We start from the raw sequence: 20,510 nt of genomic DNA on the forward strand, positions 1-20,510 counted from the left end.
AAGATACCACCCACCGCCATCCTCTCTCCCTAACCAACCCCAGAGACTCAGCAAGACACTTTCAATAGGCATTTGCCAGGTGCCTCAATGGAAATAAGGTAGGAAGAACGATTTCTCGGCTACTACTTCAATCTCCTGGCATTGCACCTGCAAAACAAAGGTATTTCAAGAAGTTGACAACAGGAATACCTCCTCCTCAACTCCCTCAAATTAAAGAATTTGAGGAGAATTGGCAACAAAGGACCTTCCGGGGGCGGCACGGCGGCACAGTGGTTAGCACTGCTGCCTCACAGCGCCAGGAGGACCCGGGTTCGATTCCGGCCTTGGGCGACTGTCCTAAAATGTGCAGGAAAAGTGGATTGGTCATGCTAAATTGCCCCCTTAGTGTCAAGGGATGTGCAGGTTAGGTGGGGTAGTGGGTTGTGGGGATAGGCTAGGGGAGTGGGCCTAGGTGGGGTGCTCTTTCAGAGGATCGGTACAGATTCGATGGGCCGAATGACCTCCTTCTGCACTGCAGGGATTCTATGACCTTTAGGTCTTGTGAACCTCCAGCTTCCACTCTCCAACAGCAGAGGGAAGACAAAATGCAAGGTCATTCTTCAAATTCAGTGCTGTCCAGTGAATTTTATATAGACCTATCAAAAGCAGCACTTTGCACTTATTTCATTCTCATGTTGCTTTAGGTGATCTCCTGTATTAGAAACTCTCCAGTTTCATGCATAAGCAGCCTTTGCGTGCACATGCAATTCGGCAAAGTGATGACATCATGGCATTGTTATCTCTAAAATGCCTCCAGAATCCCATCCACAGCTGGTCAAGACATTTATTGAGATGTCCACAATGCTCCAGTAATCAAAATCAAATTGGAAGGCCAAGTGAAAGTGGGATCTTTGCTCCAATCACACCTGAAAGCAAGGGTAATTTTTATTGGGAGAACTGCGAGCAATTTAGGAACATAGGAACAGGATTGTTCTGGCACTCACTGAGGTCCTGGCTGATCTGTGGCCTAGCTTCATATACCTGCCATTGGCCCATATCTCTCAATTACTTTGGTAAACAACAATCTATAACAATCTCAGTTTTAAATTGAACGATTGATCTAGCGCCAATTGCCATTGGAGGAAGTAAGTTCTAAACTTCTACCACCCTTTTGTGTAGAAGCATTTTTTAACTTCACTCCTGATAGGTCAAGCTCTAACTTCTAGGTTGGTGACCCTGGAACTATTGTTGATTTAGTCATAAAAACCCACCTGGTTCACTAAAGCCCTGTATGGAAGGAAATCTGCCCTCCTTGCCTGGTCTGGCCTACATGTGACTCCAGACACAACAATATAGCTGACTCTCAACTGCCCTCTGAAATGTTCTAGCAAGCCACTCAATTCAAGAGCAATTAGGAATGGGCTGGCCTTGCTGACGACGCCCACAATCCATCAAAGAATAATAACAAAAGAAAAACTGTCCGTTTAATTTTGGTATAATTCTGGTAAATCTGAACTTGGCAGAACCTGGGCGCGATTCTCCGATGCCGTGCCGGTTGGGAGAATCGCCTGGCGCGCCATTTTTCCACGCAACGCCGGTCCGACGCCCTCCCGCGATTCACGCAAGCGGCGAGAACGGCCCCGTCGAGTTCTGCGCAGCGCAGGCCGGAGAATCGCCCGAGACACCCAAAATGGCGATTCTCCGCTACCCCCGCTATTCTCTGGCCCGCATGGGCCGAAGTCCCGACGGCATGACCCCAGTTCACGCCTTCACCGTTCACACCTGGTAAATAAAGTCGTCAGCCAGCTGTTCCGGAGCTCCTGCAGACCGGGTTGGCTTCCCCGAGAACGCTGCGGCCAACGGGTGGGTGAGAGGGGGGTGAGGGAGAGTGTGGAGGTGGGAGGGGGTGAGGGAGGGAGTGGAGGTGGAAGGGGGGTGAGGGAGAGTGTGGAGGTGGGAGGGGGGAGGGAGGGAGTTGAGGTGGGAGGGGGGTGAGGGAGGGAGTGGAGGTGGGTGAGGGAGGGAGTAGAGGTGGGAGGGGGGAGGGAGAGTGTGGAGGGTGTCGTCCATCCACGGATGCCACATCTCAGCCGCCCTGATATGGCAGGACTGTGACGAGGACACGGCCACAGGTTGTCGTGTGGCTGATGGGCACAGGAGACTGGCACACTGGTGAGGAGGACGGTGTGAACTGACCGTTGGACGCAGACAGTAACCAGGTGTTAGGCTGGCTGCGTACCTGCAGCACGACCAGGCCACCAGGGCACACAGGTATGTGACTGGTAAGTAGTGTTTCTGTTTTCTTTTTCTTTTCATTGGTATATTTATTTCTTTTTTTCTTCGTTGTTTATTTATTTATTTTTTCTTCGTTTTTGGGGGGGGGGAAATTGGAACTGTTGAAGTTAACCGAAGGTTTAAGACATGGCAGGAGATCTCAGACCCATGTCATGCTCCTTGTGTGCGATGTGGGAGCTCAGGGACACGTCCACTGTCCCTGGCTCCTTCACGTGCAAGAAGTGTGTCCAGTTGCAGCTCCTGTTAGACCGCTTGACGGCTCTGGAGCTGCGGATGGACTCACTTCGGAGCATCCGCGATGCTGAGGATGTCGTGGATAGCACGTTTAGCGAGTTGGTCACACTGCAGGTGAAAGGTACTGAGGGAGATAGAAAATGGGTGACCAAAAGACAGAGCAAGAGTAGGAAGGCAGTGCAGGTGTCCTCTGCGGTCATCTCCCTGCAAAACAGATATACCGCTTTGGATACTGTTGAGGGAGATGGCTCACCAGGGGAAGGCAGCAGCAGCCAGGTTCATGGCACCGTGGCTGGCTCTGCTGCGCAGCTGGGCAGGAAGAAGAATGGCAGGGCTATAGTGATAGGGGACTCAATTGTAAGGGGAATAGACAGGCGGTTCTGCGGACGCAATCGAGACTCCAGGGTGGTATGTTGCCTCCCTAGTGCAAGGGTCAAGGATGTCTCGGAGCGACTGCAGGACATTCTGGGGGGGGGGGGGGGGGGGGGGGGGAGGGTGAACAGCCAGCTGTTGTGGTGCACATAGGCACCAACGATATAGGTAAAAAACGGGACGAGGCCCTACAAACCGAATTCAGGCAGTTAGGAGTTAAACTAAAAAGTAGGACCTCTAAGGTAGTAATCTCAGGATTGCTACCAGTGCCACAAGGTAGTCAGAGTAGGAATGTCAGGATAGATAGGATGAATGCGTGGCTCAAGAGATGATGCAAGAGGGAGGGATTCAAATTCCTGGGGCATTGGAACCGGTTCTGTGGGAGGTGGGACCAGTACAAACCGGACGGTCTGCACCTGGGCAGGACTGGAACCGATGGCCTAGGGGGGGTGTTTGCTAGAGCTGTTGGGGAGAGTTTAAACTAATGTGGCAGGGGTTGGGAACCGATGCAGGAAGTTGGGAGGTAGTAAAACAGGGACAGAAACAAAAGGCAGTAAGGGGGAAAGTGTAAGGCAGGGAAGCCATAGTCAAAATTCAAAAAGGGCGACAGTACAAGGTACAGTGACTGAGGGGAGCTCAGTGAATAGGACCAGGAATACTAAAAGGAATAAAACGGGAAGTGAAAACATTAATGGTAAGCGACACGGCAGGTTGTTACATGAAGATATGGGTTCAACGACAAGGAAAATTAGGAGAAAGGTTAAGAGGAAATATAACTTAGGAGAGGTTACTGATCGAGGTATTAAGGTTCAGAACAGAGGTAAAAAAGCCAACGTAAGTGTACTTTACCTGAATGCTCGTAGTATTCGGAATAAGGTAAATGAGTTGATGGCGCAAATCATCGTGAATGACTATGATTTAGTGGCCATTACTGAAACATGGTTAAAGGATGGTCACGACTGGGAGTTAAATATCCGAGGGTATCAAACTATTCGGAAGGACAGAGTGGATGGTAAGGGAGGTGGTGTAGCTCTGTTATTTAAAGATGACATCCGGGCAACAGTAAAGGATGACATCGGTGCTATGGAGGATAAGGTTGAATCCATTTGGGTGGAAATCAGGAATAGTAAGGCGTAAAAGTCTCTGATAGGAGTAGTACCAAATAGTAACATTATGGTGGGGCAGGCAATAAACAAAGAAATAACTGATGCATGTAGAAATGGTACAGCAGTTATCATGGGGGATTTTAATCTACATGTCGATTGGTTTAACCAGGTCGGTCAAGGCAGCCTTGAGGAGGAGTTTATAGAATGTATCCGCGATAGTTTCCTAGAACAGTATGTAATGGAACCTATGAAGGAACAAGCGGTCCTAGATCTGGTCCTGTGTAATGAGACAGGATTGATTCAGGATCTCATAGTTAAGGATCCTCTCGGAAAGAGCGATCACAATATGGTGGAATTTAAAATACAGATGGAGGGTGAGAAGGTAAAATCAAGCACTAGTGTTTTGTGCTTAAACAAAGGAGATTACAATGGGATGAGAGAAGAACTAGCTAAGGTAGACTGGGAGCAAAGACTTAATGGTGAAACAGTTGAGGAACAGTGGAGAACCTTCCAAGCGATTTTTCACAGTGCTCAGCAAAGGTTTATCCCAACAAAAAGGAAGGTCGGTAGAAAGAGGGAAAATCGACCGTGGATATCTAAGGAAATAAGGGAGAGTATCAAATTGAAGGAAAAAGCATACAAAGTAGCAAAGATTAGTGGGAGACGAGAGGACTGGGACAACTTTAGGGGGCAACAGAAAGCTACTAAAAAAGCTATAAAGAGTAAGATAGATTATGAGAGTAAACTTGCTCAGAATATAAAAACAGATAGTAAAAGTTTCTACAAATAAATAAAACAAAAAAGAGTGACTAAGGTAAATATTGGTCCTTTAGAGGATGAGAAGGGAGATTTAATAATGGGAGATGAGGAAATGGCTGAGGAACTGAATAGGTTTTTTGGGTCGGTCTTCACAGTGGAAGACACAAATATATGCCAGTGCCTGATGGAAATGAGGCTATGACAGGTGAGGACCTTGAGAGGATTGTTATCACCAAGGAGGTAGTGATGGGCAAGCTAATAGGGCTAAAGGTAGACAGGTCTCCTGGCCCTGATGGAATGCATCCCAGAGTGCTAAAAGAGATGGCTAGGGAAATTGCAAAGGCACTAGTGATAATTTACCAAAATTCACTAGACTCTGGGGCGGATTGGAAATTAGCAAACGTGACACCACTGTTTAAAAAAGGAGGTAGGCAGAAAGCGGGTAATTATAGGCCAGTAAGCTTAACTTCGGTAGTAGGGAAGATGCTGGAATCTATCATCAAGGAAGAAATAGCGAGGCATCTGGATGGAAATTGTCCCATTGGGCAGACACAGCATGGGTTCATAAAGGGCAGGTCGTGCCGAACTAATTTAGTGGAATTTTTTGAGGACATTACCAGTGCGGTAGATAATGGAAAGCCAGATGTGGTATATCTGGATTTCCAGAAAACCTTTGACAAGGTGCCACACAAAAGGTTGCTGCATAAGATAAAGATGCATGGCATTAAGGGGAAAGTAGTAGCATGGATAGAGGATTGGTTAATTAATAGAAAGCAAAGAGTGGGGATTAATGGGTGTTTCTCTGGTTGGCAATCAGTAGCTAGTGGTGTCCCTCAGGGATCAGTGTTGGGCCCACAACTGTTCACAATTTACATAGCTGATTTGGAGTTGGGGACCAAGGGCAATGTGTCCAAGTTTGCAGACGACACTAAGATAAGTGGTAAAGCAAAAAGTGCAGAGGATACAGGAAGTCTGCAGAGGGATTTGGATAGGCTAAGTAAATGGGCTAGGGTCTGTTTTGTAAGGGCCACGAAGAATCCAGCACGAGTTTTGAGGATACAAAATAATAACGTTTATTTACTATAACAATATATACATAACAGTAGCAGTAACTTCCCTTGCTACCTTCTCCTTCCTGCTGGTTCCTGAACTGGCCAGCTTATTTATACTAGGAGTTTCTCTGCCCCCCTCATTGGGGACGTTCATACTCCCATAGGATTGTGGGATAGTCATTAGTCCCCAGCCAATCGTAAGTAGGCAGGTTATAACATCCCTCCCCCCCCCAAAGTCCAAGGAATCCACCGAAGACCCTGACGAAGGAAGGCGTCGAACTCGTTTGGCCGCAGGCCGGACGCCATTTGCACGCGGCGCTGGATCAGGCGGCGTGTAACGAGATGGAGACCGGCGCTTCCGTGATGAACGGCGCGGTTGTACATCCACGGCCTGTGGACCCGGGGATTCCCCCTCTGATGCATTCTGTGTCTCCATCTCGGAGTCAGAGTCTGCTGCCTCCGTCATGTCAGCGTCTCTATCTCCATTCGGTCCCGTAACGACCTGCGCAGGCTTCGAGTGAGGCACCAGTGGAAGATTTTGAGGACTACCTTCCCTTGTCTCTGGTCTTTGCGGCTGTTGAAATGAGCTCCGGGGGCGGGGAATCTTTTGAGGGGATGATCTTCTGGACCAGATGTGGTCTACATGTTTTCGCTGGAGACGACCCTGGGCTTGCACTTGGTAAGATATAGGGCCCGTTTGGCGAAAGATTACACCAGGAACCCATTGGGCACCACCAGCAAAATTCCGCACGAATACTGGGTCACCGGGCGCAAACTGCCGAATCGGACGATGCCGAGACAATCCCTGTCCCTGCCGTTCTTGTGTGCGGCGTACTTTTGCGCCAATGTCCGAGAAGACCATACGAAGGCGGGTGCGAAGTCTTTGGCCCATTAGGAGTTCTGCGGGAGCTACCCCAGTCACTGCATGGGGGGTGGTCCTGTACGTAAACAAAAAGCGAGCCAGTCTCGTGTCCATTGATCCGGAAGACTGCTTCTTTAGGCCTCTTTTGAATGTTTGCACTGCACGCTCTGCCAACCCATTTGAAGCCGGGTGGTAAGGGGCAGTGCGGATATGGCGGATGCCGTTCATCTTTGTAAACCTAGCAAACTCCTCACTCGTGAATGGAGTGCCATTATCCGTGACCAGCACCTCGGGGAGGCCATGCGTACTAAATGATAAACGCATCTTTTCAATTGTTGTGCAGGACATTGTCCCCTGCATCTTATGCACCTCCAGCCATTTGGACTGGGCGTCAATTAGTAGAAGGAACATGGATCCCTGAAACGGGCCTGCGAAATCTGCATGTAAGCGTGCCCAAGGCCGCCCTGGCCATTCCCAGTGATGTAGGGGCGCGGCCGGCGGAAGCCTCTGATGCTCCTGGCAAATGGAGCAGTTTTGGGCCACCTTCTCAATGTCAGTGTCGAGGCCTGGCCACCAGACATAACTCCGGGCCAACATTTTCATCTTGGTCACGCCCGGATGCCCATTGTGCAAGTCTGATAATATCAGCTCCTGGCCTTTCTCCGGGACAATCACACGCGTCCCCCACAAGAGGATGCCGTCTTCCACGCTGAACTCTGACAGCTTGGAGGAAAATGCCCGCAACTCGCCTGGGAGCTGTCTATGTTGCCCACCATACAGGACTACGTGCCGAACCTTTGACAAGACTGGCTCCGTCTGGGTCCACTCACGGATCTGTGATGCCGTGACAGGCAAGGTGTCCATAAAATTTAGGGTTGCAACCACCTCACCGGTCGTGGGGGTCGACATGGGGCCGGTCGATAAAGGCAATCGGCTCAGTGCGTCGGCATTTGCTATCTGCGTACCTGGTTTGTGCTCCAGAGAATACTCATATGCAGCAAGCAACAAAGCCCAGCGCTGGATCCGTGCAGAAGCAATGGGCGGTATTGGCTTATCCTCTCTGAAGAGTCCCAGCAGGGGCTTATGATCAGTCACGATAGTGAAATGGCGGCCGTACACATACTGGTGGAAGCGTTTCACCGCGAAAACCACTGCCAGGCCCTCCTTCTCGATCTGCGCGTACTTTTTCTCCGCTGCAGTCAATGTGCGGGAGGCGAAAGCTATCGGTCGCTCGGCCCCGTTCTCCATCTTGTGGGACAGGACAGCCCCAATACCATACGGGGATGCATCACATGTGACGAGCAAAGGCTTTCCCGGATCATAGTGGGTTAGTAACCCAGACGACGACAATTGTTGCTTTACCCGCCGGAAAGCGGTTTCTTGCGGCTGACCCCAAACCCAGGTGTGATTTTTCTTTAGCAGCAGGTGCAAGGGGGCCAGCGTAGTTGCCAGATTGGGGAGGAACTTCCCGTAATAGTTTACGAGACCGAGAAAGGAACGAGGATGCGAAGTGTCAGTCGGGGCGGGGGCATGTTGAATTGCACGCACCTTCTCTGCGACGGGGTGCAGATCCTCACGGTCTACCCGATAACCGAGGTAGACTACTTCTTTTGCCTGAAATACGCACTTTGTGTGACGTAAACGGACTCCAGACTCCAGATTTTCCAAATGCTCTTGCTCCGACGTCTCTGTAATCAACACGTCATCTAGGTAGACAGCCACACGTGGTAAACCTCTCAAAATGCCCTCCATAACACATTGAAAAATTGCGCAGGCAGAGGATACTCCAAAGGGCAACCGTGTATATTCATACAGGCCCCGGTGTGTGTTAATTGTTACATATGGTCGGGAGGCAGGGTCCTGCCATTGCAACCACAAATGGCGCAACCAGTCCCGACCCAACAGGCTGGGCCCATGGCCACGCACTACGATAAGTGGGAAACGCCCCTCCTGGCGTCCATAGACAACAGGGGTCATTGTAGTTCCTGCAATGTCCAGTGTTCCCCCGTGTAGGTGGCCAACCTGGCCTGTGAGTCAGTTAATGTAAGGGTCTGTATACCCTGCTTGATGCGGTCGAATGTCCTCTGGGCGATCACGGAGACCGCTGCGCCAGTATCCAACTCCATTTCCAGCGAGCTGCCACACAATGCAGCTGCAGGCAGTCATCCTCCGTCTCCACGTCCTCAGGAGTGGTCGCCGCAGGTTCATCCACATGGGAGGTACGGCCTCTGGGCTGGTCCCAGTTACGGCCCCTGGGCTGGTCCCAGTTTCGGTCGGAACGACGGCGCCTCTGGCGTCCCCAGGACCGCCGTCCGCGACGGGGTCGGCGCCTTCAAGTCTGACACGGACATGGCTCCTCATCCATTGGCTCTGGAGAAGGCTCCCTTCGGGGAGGAATGTCCGATGGCCACTGGCGTCGGTCCGGTCGTTGCCTCGCCCAAGGTACCGCAGGAGTGCGGGGGGACGTTTTTGGGCGGAAAGGGTTGCGCCCCAAGGCATGCACTTCCATTCCCTGTAGCTCCTGTACTCCTCGCTCTGCGCTCTCTCGGGACAAGCCTATTTGTATTGCCTGTTGAAAAGTCAATGTTGGCTCCGCTAACAACTTTCTCTGGGTTGCTGCATTGTTAATACCGCAAACCAAACGGTCCCGTAACATTTCTGACAAGGTCTCACCATAGTCACAGTATTCCGCAATCCCGCATAGCCTGGATAAAAAAATCGGCAAGGGATTCTCCAGGGGTCCTCTCAGCGGTATTAAACCGGTAACGCTGGACTATCATGGACGGGGTTGGGTTAAAGTGTTGCCCCACTCTATTCACAAGTTCGTCAAACATTTTGGTGTCCGGCGCAGCTGGGTACGTAAGGCTCCTAATCACCCCAAACGTATGCGGCCCGCAGGTGGTGAGCAATATGACCACCTGGCGCTCGTTTTCAGTGATATTGTTTGCCCGGAAATAGTAACGCATCCGTTGTGTGTACTGGTTCCAGCTTTCCAGCGCAGCATCAAAAACATCCAAACGTCCGTACAGAAGCATGGTATAATAGAAAACAACTTCCAACCTGTATCCAACAAAAATCCAGGGAGGTGGCTTCAGCAGTGTCCAGCTCCAACTGCAGGTAGGCGTGACTCATATCTAATTTTGTGAATGAGAGTCCACCTGCAAGTTTCGCGTAGAGATCCTCTATGCGAGGCATTGGGTATCGGTCGAGTCGGGAAACTGTATTCACTGTAAGTTTATAGTCGCCACACAAGCGAACTGTGGCATCTGGCTTCATTACTGGTACAATTGGTGCTGCCCAGTCAGCAAAACGGACGGGCCTGATAATACCCAAACTCTCCAAATGAGTGAGCTCCCCTTCTACCTTCTCGAGCAAAGCGTAAGGCACTGGGCGCGCCCGGAAATAGCGCGGCGTGGCTCCTGGTTCAACTTGGATACGGGCTACGGCCCCTTTTATTTTCCCCAAACCAGGCTGGAATACCTCTGGGTATCGTCCTAGCACCTCAGTCAACCCTCCAGAAACTGTTTGGAGGATGTCCTGCCATTGCAACCACAAATGGCGCAACCAGTCCCGACCCAACAGGCTGGGCCCATGGCCACGCACTACGATAAGTGGGAAACGCCCCTCCTGGCGTCCATAGACAACAGGGGTCATTGTAGTTCCTGCAATGTCCAGTGGTTCCCCCGTGTAGGTGGCCAACCTGGCCTGTGAGTCAGTTAATGTAAGGGTCTGTATACCCTGCTTGATGCGGTCGAATGTCCTCTGGGCGATCACGGAGACCGCTGCGCCAGTATCCAACTCCATTTCCAGCGAGCTGCCACACAATGCAGCTGCAGGCAGTCATCCTCCGTCTCCACGTCCTCAGGAGTGGTCGCCGCAGGTTCATCCACATGGGAGGTACGGCCTCTGGGCTGGTCCCAGTTACGGCCCCTGGGCTGGTCCCAGTTTCGGTCGGAACGACGGCGCCTCTGGCGTCCCCAGGACCGCCGTCCGCGACGGGGTCGGCGCCTTCAAGTCTGACACGGACATGGCTCCTCATCCATTGGCTCTGGAGAAGGCTCCCTTCGGGGAGGAATGTCCGATGGCCACTGGCGTCGGTCCGGTCGTTGCCTCGCCCAAGGTACCGCAGGAGTGCGGGGGGACGTTTTTGGGCGGAAAGGGTTGCGCCCCAAGGCATGCACTTCCATTCCCTGTAGCTCCTGTACTCCTCGCTCTGCGCTCTCTCGGGACAAGCCTATTTGTATTGCCTGTTGAAAAGTCAATGTTGGCTCCGCTAACAACTTTCTCTGGGTTGCTGCATTGTTAATACCGCAAACCAAACGGTCCCGTAACATTTCTGACAAGGTCTCACCATAGTCACAGTATTCCGCAATCCCGCATAGCCTGGATAAAAAAATCGGCAAGGGATTCTCCAGGGGTCCTCTCAGCGGTATTAAACCGGTAACGCTGGACTATCATGGACGGGGTTGGGTTAAAGTGTTGCCCCACTCTATTCACAAGTTCGTCAAACATTTTGGTGTCCGGCGCAGCTGGGTACGTAAGGCTCCTAATCACCCCAAACGTATGCGGCCCGCAGGTGGTGAGCAATATGACCACCTGGCGCTCGTTTTCAGTGATATTGTTTGCCCGGAAATAGTAACGCATCCGTTGTGTGTACTGGTTCCAGCTTTCCAGCGCAGCATCAAAAACATCCAAACGTCCGTACAGAAGCATGGTATAATAGAAAACAACTTCCAACCTGTATCCAACAAAAATCCAGGGAGGTGGCTTCAGCAGTGTAGACAGCTATTCACTTTTACCTTCGTCGCCAGTTTTGTAAGGGCCACGAAGAATCCAGCACGAGTTTTAAGGATACAAAATAATAACGTTTATTTACTATAACAATATATACATAACAGTAGCAGTAACTTCCCTTGCTACCTTCTCCTTCCTGCTGGTTCCTGAACTGGCCAGCTTATTTATACTAGGAGTTTCTCCGCCCCCCCTCATTGGGGAAGTTCATACTCCCATAGGATTGTGGGATAGTCATTAGTCCCCAGCCAATCGTAAGTAGGCAGGTTATAACAGTCTGGCAGATGGATACAATGTTGACAAATGTGAGGTTATCCATTTTGGTAGGAATAAAAGCAAAAGGGATAATTATTTAAATGATAAAATATTAAATCATGCTGCTGTGCAGAGTCCTGGGTGTGCTAGTGCATGAGTCGCAAAAAGTTGGTTTACAGGTGCAACAGGTGATTAAGAAGGCAAATGGAATTTTGTCCTTCATTGCTAGACGGATGGAGTTTAAGACTAGGGAGGTTATGCTGCAATTGTATAAGGTGTTAGTGAGGCCACACCTGGAGTATTGTGTTCAGTTTTGGTCTCCTTACGTGAGAAAGGACATACTGGCACTGGAGGGTGTGCAGAGGAGATTCCCTAGGTTAATCCCAGAGCTGAAGGGGTTGGATTACGAGGAGAGGTTGAGTAGACTGGGACTGTACTCGTTGGAATTTAAAAGGATGAGGGGGGACCTTATAGAAACATATGAAGAGAATAGATAGGATAGATGCGGGCAGGTTGTTTCCACTGGCGGGTGAAAGCAGAACTAGGGGGCATAGCCTCAAAATAAGGGGAAGTAGATTTAGGACTGAGTTTAGGAGGAACTTCTTCACCCAAAGGGTTGTGAATCTATGGAATTCCTTGCCCAGTGAAGCAGTAGAGGCTCCTTCATTAAATGTTTTTAAGATAAAGATAGATCGTTTTTTGAAGAATAAAGGGATTAAGGGTTATGGTGTTCGGGCCGGAAAGTGGAGCTGAGTCCACAAAAGATCAGCCATGATCTCATTGAATGGTGGAGCAGGCTCGAGGGGCCAGATGGCCTACTCCTGCTTCTAGTTCTTATGTATCCCATGCAACCCGGCTGACGAGGTGTGGAAGAACCTCCGCGTAACATGTCGTTTCTCTGCCGTCCACCACCCACCTGCAGGTCACCATGTCTGTCAACCAGACAGCGATGTTCACTGCCGTGGTTGGAGCCGCAGCTCTGCAGGTGGCCATCCGGCAGTGTAGACTGCGACGGCCCACAGTGGCTGCAGATGCAGCGGTTGCTGCTGCAGCAGAGGGGATGGCCGCGGAGTGGCCCGTCGTCGCCGCGCAGGCCGCAGGCGCTCAGGCCCGGAATGTCCAGGGGGATGCCAAGGGGAACATTGACCCCCCCGACGGTGAGGAATGCACAGGAAGCGGGCACTGATATCGACGTGCTTGGGGGGGGGAGGAGGAGGAGGAGCCACTAATGGTGGTGCCAGGGCGCCACAGGCGTCCAGCAAGGCCGAGGGTGTGCCGTGACAGAATGTCGTTCGAGGCCCTACCGGACATCACATGCAGGAGGAGACTACGGTTCAGCAGGGAGACGGTCGCATATATATGCCACCTCGTGGCACACCTCGCACCACTTGGAACGGGTGGAGGACACGCTATACCAGTCTCCGTCAAGGTGACGGTGGCCCTAAACTTTTACGCTACCGGTTCCTTCCAGGCACCGAGCGAGGACCTATCCGGGATCTCACAGGCATCGGTCCACAGGTGCATCAGGGCCAACGCTTTGTACGCCATCGCGGACAGGTACATTAAATTCCCCGAGGACCGAGCACAGCAGGAAGCACGGGCACGTGGATTCGCCAAGGTGGCCGGGATACCATTGATCCAGGGCGTCATCGATGGTGTGCATGTCCCCATGCGCCCACCTGCAGACAACAGGGAAGTGTTCATGAACAGGAAGGGCGCATACTCCATGAACATTCAGGTGGTGTGCGACCCCCACATGAAGATCATGCACGTGTGTGCAAGCTACCCCGGGAGTGTGCATGACGCCTACATTCTGGCACAGTCGTTCATCCCCGCAATGTTTGATGGATGCCCCCTCCGGCTGAGGGGTTAGTTGCTGGGCGACAGGGGCTATCCGTTGAGGTCATGGCTGATGACGCCAATACGGAGGCCTCAGACCAACGCGGAGAGCCTATACAACGAGGTCCATGCCGGTGTGTGGTGGAGTGGTGCTTCGGCCTGCTGAAGCTGCGAATCAGATGCCTGGACCGCTCCGGAGGGGCCCTGCAGTACCGGCCCGACAGGGTCGGTCGCATAGTTGTGGTCTGCTGTGCGCTGCACAAAATAGCCATGCAGAGGGGAGATGCACTGGTGGAGGAGTCGGAGGGAGAACCCGACGGCACCGGAGCTAACGCAAACGAAGGGGAGGAGGAAGAGGAGGAGGAGGAGGATGGCGTGCATCAGGGTGGGGGGAGGGGCGCAGGACACAGACAATGCCCGGGTGCTGGTTACGTCCAGGAGGCTGCACGAAGGCACCGTCGATGAACCACTCGTTATCCGCAGTGCCACTCGGTCACCCTCATGAGCCCCCTGGCACCGGACATAGCACAGAGTCTTACAAGTTAAGTGCAACAGTGAGTTTATTTGTGACATTCACATACAGATGCCCTATCCCCTACAACTAAACTGTACCCTGCACCCGTGCCAACTTATTATGTGCCTAACCTCTTTGCCTTACGGGCCCTACCAATACGTCTAGGTGTGTTCCCAGATGGTGCAGCAGGAGTGGAGGCAGACTGCTGAGAATCACGCCCTTCGACATGGCTCCCCGTCGGCACGCGTTTCCTGTGGCGGCCCGGCTTCGATGGGCCAGGCTGCTCGGCGGGCGTGCTGGATGGCGTGGTGCCACCCTGTCCTGCTCGCTGCCCACCAGATGCGCCAGGGACGGAACGGGGGGAGGCCGAGTGTGCCGGTACGTCCCTTGCTGGAGGTACCGGGACGGGCCCCAGAACCTCCTCTTCCCTCGGGGAGCCCGGAAGCCCCCGGGCCTCACTGTGGGACGGAGGTGTGATCGGAGACATGCCCCGTCGCACCACCGACACCTGGCGCTGCCAGTCCTGGAGGCCTGCAGCGGTATCGACCACGGTCCGAATGTTTGCAGAGACGGAGCCCAGGGAGTGCGACATTCCTGCCAGGGACTGTACTATCTCAACCTGTGAGTGCGCTACGCCATCCATCACATGCGCCAGGCGGTCTATGCTCTCTGCGACTGACTGCTGGGACTGTGCCATCGCCTGCTGGGACCGGGCCATGGCATGGTGAGACTCGGCCAGGGCCGGGAGAGCGGTGGCAATGTCGTGTTGGCTCTGGCGCATGGCTACCTGTGAGAGGGAAGCCCTCTCCTGGGCCATGGATGATGCGTGCACGTGAAGCCCAACGCCTTGCAGAACCTGACCCATGGCCAAAACCGTTTCACCCATTGCCTCCACCGCGGACGCCACCCGTGCGGTGTCGGCCTGGGTGGCTGCGATGAGCGGCACCACTCCCTGCTCCTGGACGCGAATGGACTCCTCCAACTGCATGTGCAGGTCCTGGAAGATGGCCCTCATCCCGTTATTCAGTCCCTCGGTGTCCATATGCATCGGTTGTCCGGGTGGGTCAAGTACATCCAGGAACCCGGGAGCCGTCTGGGCGGCAGCTGTTTGCTGGGCCTGGGCTGCCCTCCGGCCATCCAGCCCCTCGGCTGCTCCAAACTCCACCTGCTGTACCGGCTCGGCTGTGTGGTGCGCACCAGACCGTGACCCGGGAGCCTCATCACTTATCTGCCCAACCGAGGTGAGTGTCTCTGCGATGGTGGATGGTGTGGGAGACAGCAGTGCCGCTAGCTCGAGGTCATCGTCCGTTAGGAAGCCTGGTGTGTACTGGTCCCCCTCATGGCCCAGCGCAAGGTGCATGCGGCCCATGTCATGTTGCCCTTCAGGTGGCCGTTCTCTGTGCGTCATCGTCACTATCCGTCCTGAGCCCCTCAGTATTGTCTCTGTCCGTCGTATGTGCGTCCCCGTCCAGCGTCCCAGACTGAGAGGATGGCCCTCCTGTCCGACCGACTGCCACCCTCTGGGGTGCGTCCCTGGGTGCGCTTGAGGTTGGAGATGGTCGGCTGTGTCTTGGCCGAGACGACCCTGGACGTTCGGCGGCTGCCCTGGGGAACACAACGATACGGGGTTCGTTAGATACGCTGGGCCGGGTGTATGGTGGTGGTGGGGGCAGTGTGTGAAGGGGGAGGGGATCAAGGGTGCAGTGGCATGAGCATGAGGGGGCAGGGGATCGAGGGTGCAGTCACCAGAGTGTGAGGGTGGAGGGGATCGGGGGTGCAGTGGCCAGAGTGTGAGGGGGGAGGGGATCGAGGGTGCAGTGGCATAAGCGTGAGGGTGGAGGGGATCGAGGGTGCAGTGGCCAGAGTGTGAGGGGGGAGGGGATCGAGGGTGCAGTGGCCAGAGTGTGAGGGGGGAGGGGATCGAGGGTGCAGTGGCCAGAGTGTGAGGGGGGAGGGGATCGAGGGTGCAGTGGCCAGAGTGTGAGGGGGGAGGGGATCGAGGGTGCAGTGGCCAGAGTGTGAGGGGATCGAGGGTTCAGTGGCCAGAGTTTGAGGGGATCGAGGGTGCAGTGGCATGAGCGTGAGGGGGAGGGGATCGAGGGTGCAGTGGCCAGAGTGTGAGGGGGGAGGGGATCGAGGGTGCAGTGGCCAGAGTGTGAGGGCGTAGGGGATCGAGGGTGCAGTGGCCAGAGTGTGAGGGGGGAGGGAATCGAGGGTGCAGTGGCCAGAGTGTGAGGGGGGAGGGGATCGAGGGTGCAGTGGCCAGAGTGTGAGGGGGGAGGGGATCGAGGGTGCAGTGGCCAGAGTGTGAGGGGGGCGATGACGGGATGGGGGGGGGGGGGGGGGGGGGGTGAGGACATGCAGGGTTCTCTCACTTGCTTCTGCGCCTCCGACCTGGCATGTCGCGACCTCCCGGGTGGCGGATCCCCCAGCGAGGTCCAGGGCCCTCTGCTCGTGAACATTTAGGGGGTGCAGCACAGGAGAACCCCCTCCAGTTCTCATACACTCACGTTGGTTGTGAGCTGTCTTGTCCTGGGGGGGGGCGGGTTGGATAAAGCATCACAATTATGCGGGTATCATCAGGGCGTGCAGATATAGGCTACATTAATGCTGGGTGAGGAGACAATTGGAGCCACCCCATGGCATCTCTCCAGGGGGGGGTCCCGGTGCTCATGTGGGTCGAGTACAACGTTGTGCACCCTGATCCCCTCCCATCCACCCCCCCCCCCCACCCCACTTCCCCCCCTCGTCCCGTGAAACTCGACGGCGTTCACAACGGCGTGGGCACTTAGTCGCGGGAGTGGAGAATCGCTGCCCCTATGCTCCAGTATTCAGAAATATTGCCCCAATGTAACAGTCTCTTTAGTTTAGTTTCCACATCTTTGGTAAGCAAACTCAGACGCTGTTTTTCTTCATAGAATCATAGAAACCCTGCAGTGCAGAAGGAGACCATTTCGCCCATCGTGTTTGCATCAACCTTCCAAAATAGCACTCTATCTTGGCCAACTCCCCCACCACGCCGTAACCCCACCTAAGGGACACTAAAGGGCAATTTAGCATGGGAAATTCAACTAACTTTGCACATCTTTGGACCGTGGCAGGCAACCGGAGCACCCAGAGGAAACCCACGCAGACAAAGGGAGACTGTGCAGACTCCACACAGTCACCTCAGGCCAGAATTCAACCTGGGTCCCTGGCACTGTGAGGCAGCAGTGCTAAACATTGTATCACTGTGCCACCCTGCTATTCGCATCGGCATTACCGCTAATGGAATTCTTAATTTGTGAAATTTGGATCATGTTTATCTATGCTGGCCACACATCCACACAGCCAGCTGTCACTCATAAGCAGGCTCACGCCTACAAAATAACAATCAAAACTGGGAGAGATATTATCCAGGCACTGTACTTCAATGGGAGGTATTGCCTCACAGAGAAGCAAGAGGGGAAAAAAAATCAAAGACTGCAGGGAGAAAGGAAAATGTCGCTGCAATAGAAAATACTCTACTTGCTTCACCGGCTGTACCTGCTATTTCACACATTTTGGAGAAAGGATCAAAGAATGAATATCTTGTAATTTCAATCAGGAAAGCTAACCTTCAAGTTGCTCCCAGGTAAGGTAGCAATGCCGTCTTTCCATTCCAAAATACTGGTCATGTCACATTTGTGCAGTCCTGTAATCTGTGGACTAATTGCTGCAGTCAATGGCACGGCGTTGTCTGACTGTTCCACTGTGACTGGCAAAGAAACACCTTGGCTTTCTCTGGAGAAGCTCTGAGCTTTTCGATTACTCTCGGCTATATTGACTGGAAGTTATATTTGAAAGAAAGCAGACAAGTAAAATCCGGCAATTTATATATATTACATTTCACCACCTTACAACAAATTTACATTCCTTGGCATCTACAAACATATAAAATAAAACTGTAATAACAGCTGTTATACTGAGTGAGTTATACCAATATCATAATTATTTTGTCGTAACAGATTTAGTATCAACTTTACAATAGTTACAAACATGACTGGATTTAAAATGTATTTTGAAAAGCTATTTATCGTTGTTTAGAAACAAACCAATATAATTCAGGTCGCTAATGTTTAAAGACATTTTTAAGCTTAATACTTGATGGCTGATATAAATATATTTGATTGGGGTATGCAGTTTGCTTTGACCTAGACCAATTCACATCATACTGAACAGGAAATGCTAAATGTTGTTATTTTCCTCATTTGGCAACTCAACACAAGCCTACTTTACACCTCGTAGTGTATTTTTCTTATTTTATCCACAGGAACATTTCTCCCAATTGCACGATGGATTCCTCCTGTGCTGATGGAGAGATTATTTATCAACAAGGTTATTTCAGGCTCCCAGTCCCACGTGCAATATGTTGTGTAGTCAATTGTTTCTTCACAAAATCCTCACAAGTTGATGCCACTTAAGTAACAACCTGATATAGTCAGACTCAGGGAGTCATAGCTTACAGACAACGTACTGCACCTTCTAAACCCATGAACATTACCATCTAGAAGGACAAGAGTAGCAGACATATGGGAACACCACTACCTGGAAGTTCCCCTCCGAGTTACACACCATCCTGACTTGGAAATATATCGCTGTTCCCTCACTGTGGCTGGGTCAAAATCCTGGATCTCCGTCCCTAACAGCACGGTGAATGTACCGACACCACAGGGACTGCAACGGTTCAAGAAAGCCACTCACCACCACCTTCCGTGCATTCAGGGTTGGGCAATAAATGCTGGTCTGGCCAGCAACACCCACATCTCAAGCATGAATTAAAAAGATCTAGAATATTTGGAATGAGTGGAATTCGAAGCTTACTGATCCGGATTTGAATAATTTTGTGTTCTTTAATAATTTGTCAAATATGGCAGACTGATCCACCTTATGACAATTAAATCAAACAAATATTGTCGAGTGAAATAAGTTAATTTTACAATCCTTTTTATGTATAGATGTCCTTTATTATCCACACAGTAGCATACCTGGAATAATGAAGGCTTTAGTTGACAGGCAATCCTTTTGAGGAGGGCTGTTGCTGGTTACCACTTGTAAGCTGACTTCCCTCTGTGCAGTCACACTGCTAGGCATCAGGACCTCCAAACCCACTCTGTTGTTCATTCTACTAATGGTTCACCAGCTGATTGCAGCAGATTCTGGAGTGAAGTTTGAAAAGATTCAACAATCAGTCTTGCTCATAAGGCCACAAGTCGGGAATTGGTTGTTTCTTTGTTCGTAGCTTGCTATTGTGATGAATGTGGAGATTTAAGATAATGTACTATATGTATCTGGTGCAGTAATGGTTAAAGGTCTGGGGTAATGTGTGTATGTACCTGCTGCAGTAATATTTTTTTAAATCCTGGCTTAAAAGACAAGCAGACACTGTGGCAACAGAAGGGGTAATTAAGGCATCATAGAAATTAGATCATCCTTATTTCAAAGGGTTTGACAAAGGGTCATCTGGATTCGAAATGTTAGCTCTTTTCTCTCCCTACAGATGCTGCCAGACCTGCTGAGATTTTCCAGCATTTTCTTTTTGGATCCTTATTTCAAACCATGCTATTGTGAAAAAGGACAAGCCTGATGGATTTTTGTTATGATTTCTGGGGCGTTGATAATTAGAAACATTGGGTGCAATCTAATTAAAACAAAATCCATTCTGGACGGTATTAATAGGGTCATTCCCGGTGCTTGTAGCAACCCCGGGAACAACCCCGCTACTAATGGCACTTTGGTTTTTTTAGTGCCTTGTGGGGGGAATGCACCCCCGAGGCCGCACTCAGCATCATTTCCTGCACTGACGGACTCCAGCGAGCAGTACTCCTCCGTGCGGGAAGAGAGCGGGATGCCATTTTTAAATAGCGTGCCGATCTCTCGAATCCCGGCCCAACCCCGGACCCCACCCAACGCCCCGGCTCACCAATAAGGGTGTCATCGAGCATGCCCCCCCCCCCCCCCCCCCCCCCCCCACTCCCCTGCTCCGCAACTCAGATGAACAGGGCACTCCCGAGCCTGAGCACGACACGGTAAAATGCCAGCCTGGCAGTGCCAACTGGGTGCTCTGGAAGTGCCAGGCTGGGACTCAGGTGGCATGGCCAAGGTGCCACCCTGGGAGACTACCCCTGCCAGGTGCTGGCTGGGGTCTCCGTAGCGAGGCCAGTACTTGCCGGGGGTGTGAGCATGGCTAAGTGGGTTCTTAAACTCACTTAGCCTTGCGAGACTGGGTCCCACTCCAGATCCGGTTAGACCCTGTGAGGAGTCACGGCCATCAGGAATCCTGGGGATGCCACTCCTGGGATCTACCAGCCACGCCATGGTTCCGGCGGGAGGCAGCCGGTTGATCGCACCCATTGTGTTTAAACGTAAATAATCAGATCATCAGATTTGAATGGGATAAGGATGACGTAATTAATGGGAGGAGTGGAGCTGAA

The 20,510-nt window shown here is 52.1% G+C and overlaps 1 protein-coding gene across 5 annotated transcripts in view; it reads right to left on the bottom strand.

The window, feature by feature from the left end:
* l3mbtl1 (L3MBTL histone methyl-lysine binding protein 1) overlaps window positions 1-20,510 on the bottom strand; it is a 147,462-nt gene that overhangs the window by 92,010 nt on the left and 34,942 nt on the right. For 4 of the 5 annotated variants that reach the window (XM_072515027.1, XM_072515024.1, XM_072515026.1 and 1 more), the window contains 2 exons: window positions 19,065-19,235; window positions 17,655-17,863 (listed from right to left, as the gene is read on the bottom strand). In XM_072515027.1, the coding sequence (XP_072371128.1) occupies window positions 17,655-17,863; window positions 19,065-19,200 (345 nt within the window). In that variant the 5' untranslated portion in view covers window positions 19,201-19,235. Of the gene's footprint in view, window positions 1-17,654; window positions 17,864-19,064; window positions 19,236-20,510 lie in introns of those variants that run through there. The other variant, XM_072515028.1, reaches the window with a different exon arrangement.

This window comes from Scyliorhinus torazame, chromosome 8 (genome assembly GCF_047496885.1).
Source record: "Scyliorhinus torazame isolate Kashiwa2021f chromosome 8, sScyTor2.1, whole genome shotgun sequence".
In the NCBI taxonomy this organism is placed as follows: Eukaryota; Metazoa; Chordata; class Chondrichthyes; order Carcharhiniformes; family Scyliorhinidae; genus Scyliorhinus; species Scyliorhinus torazame.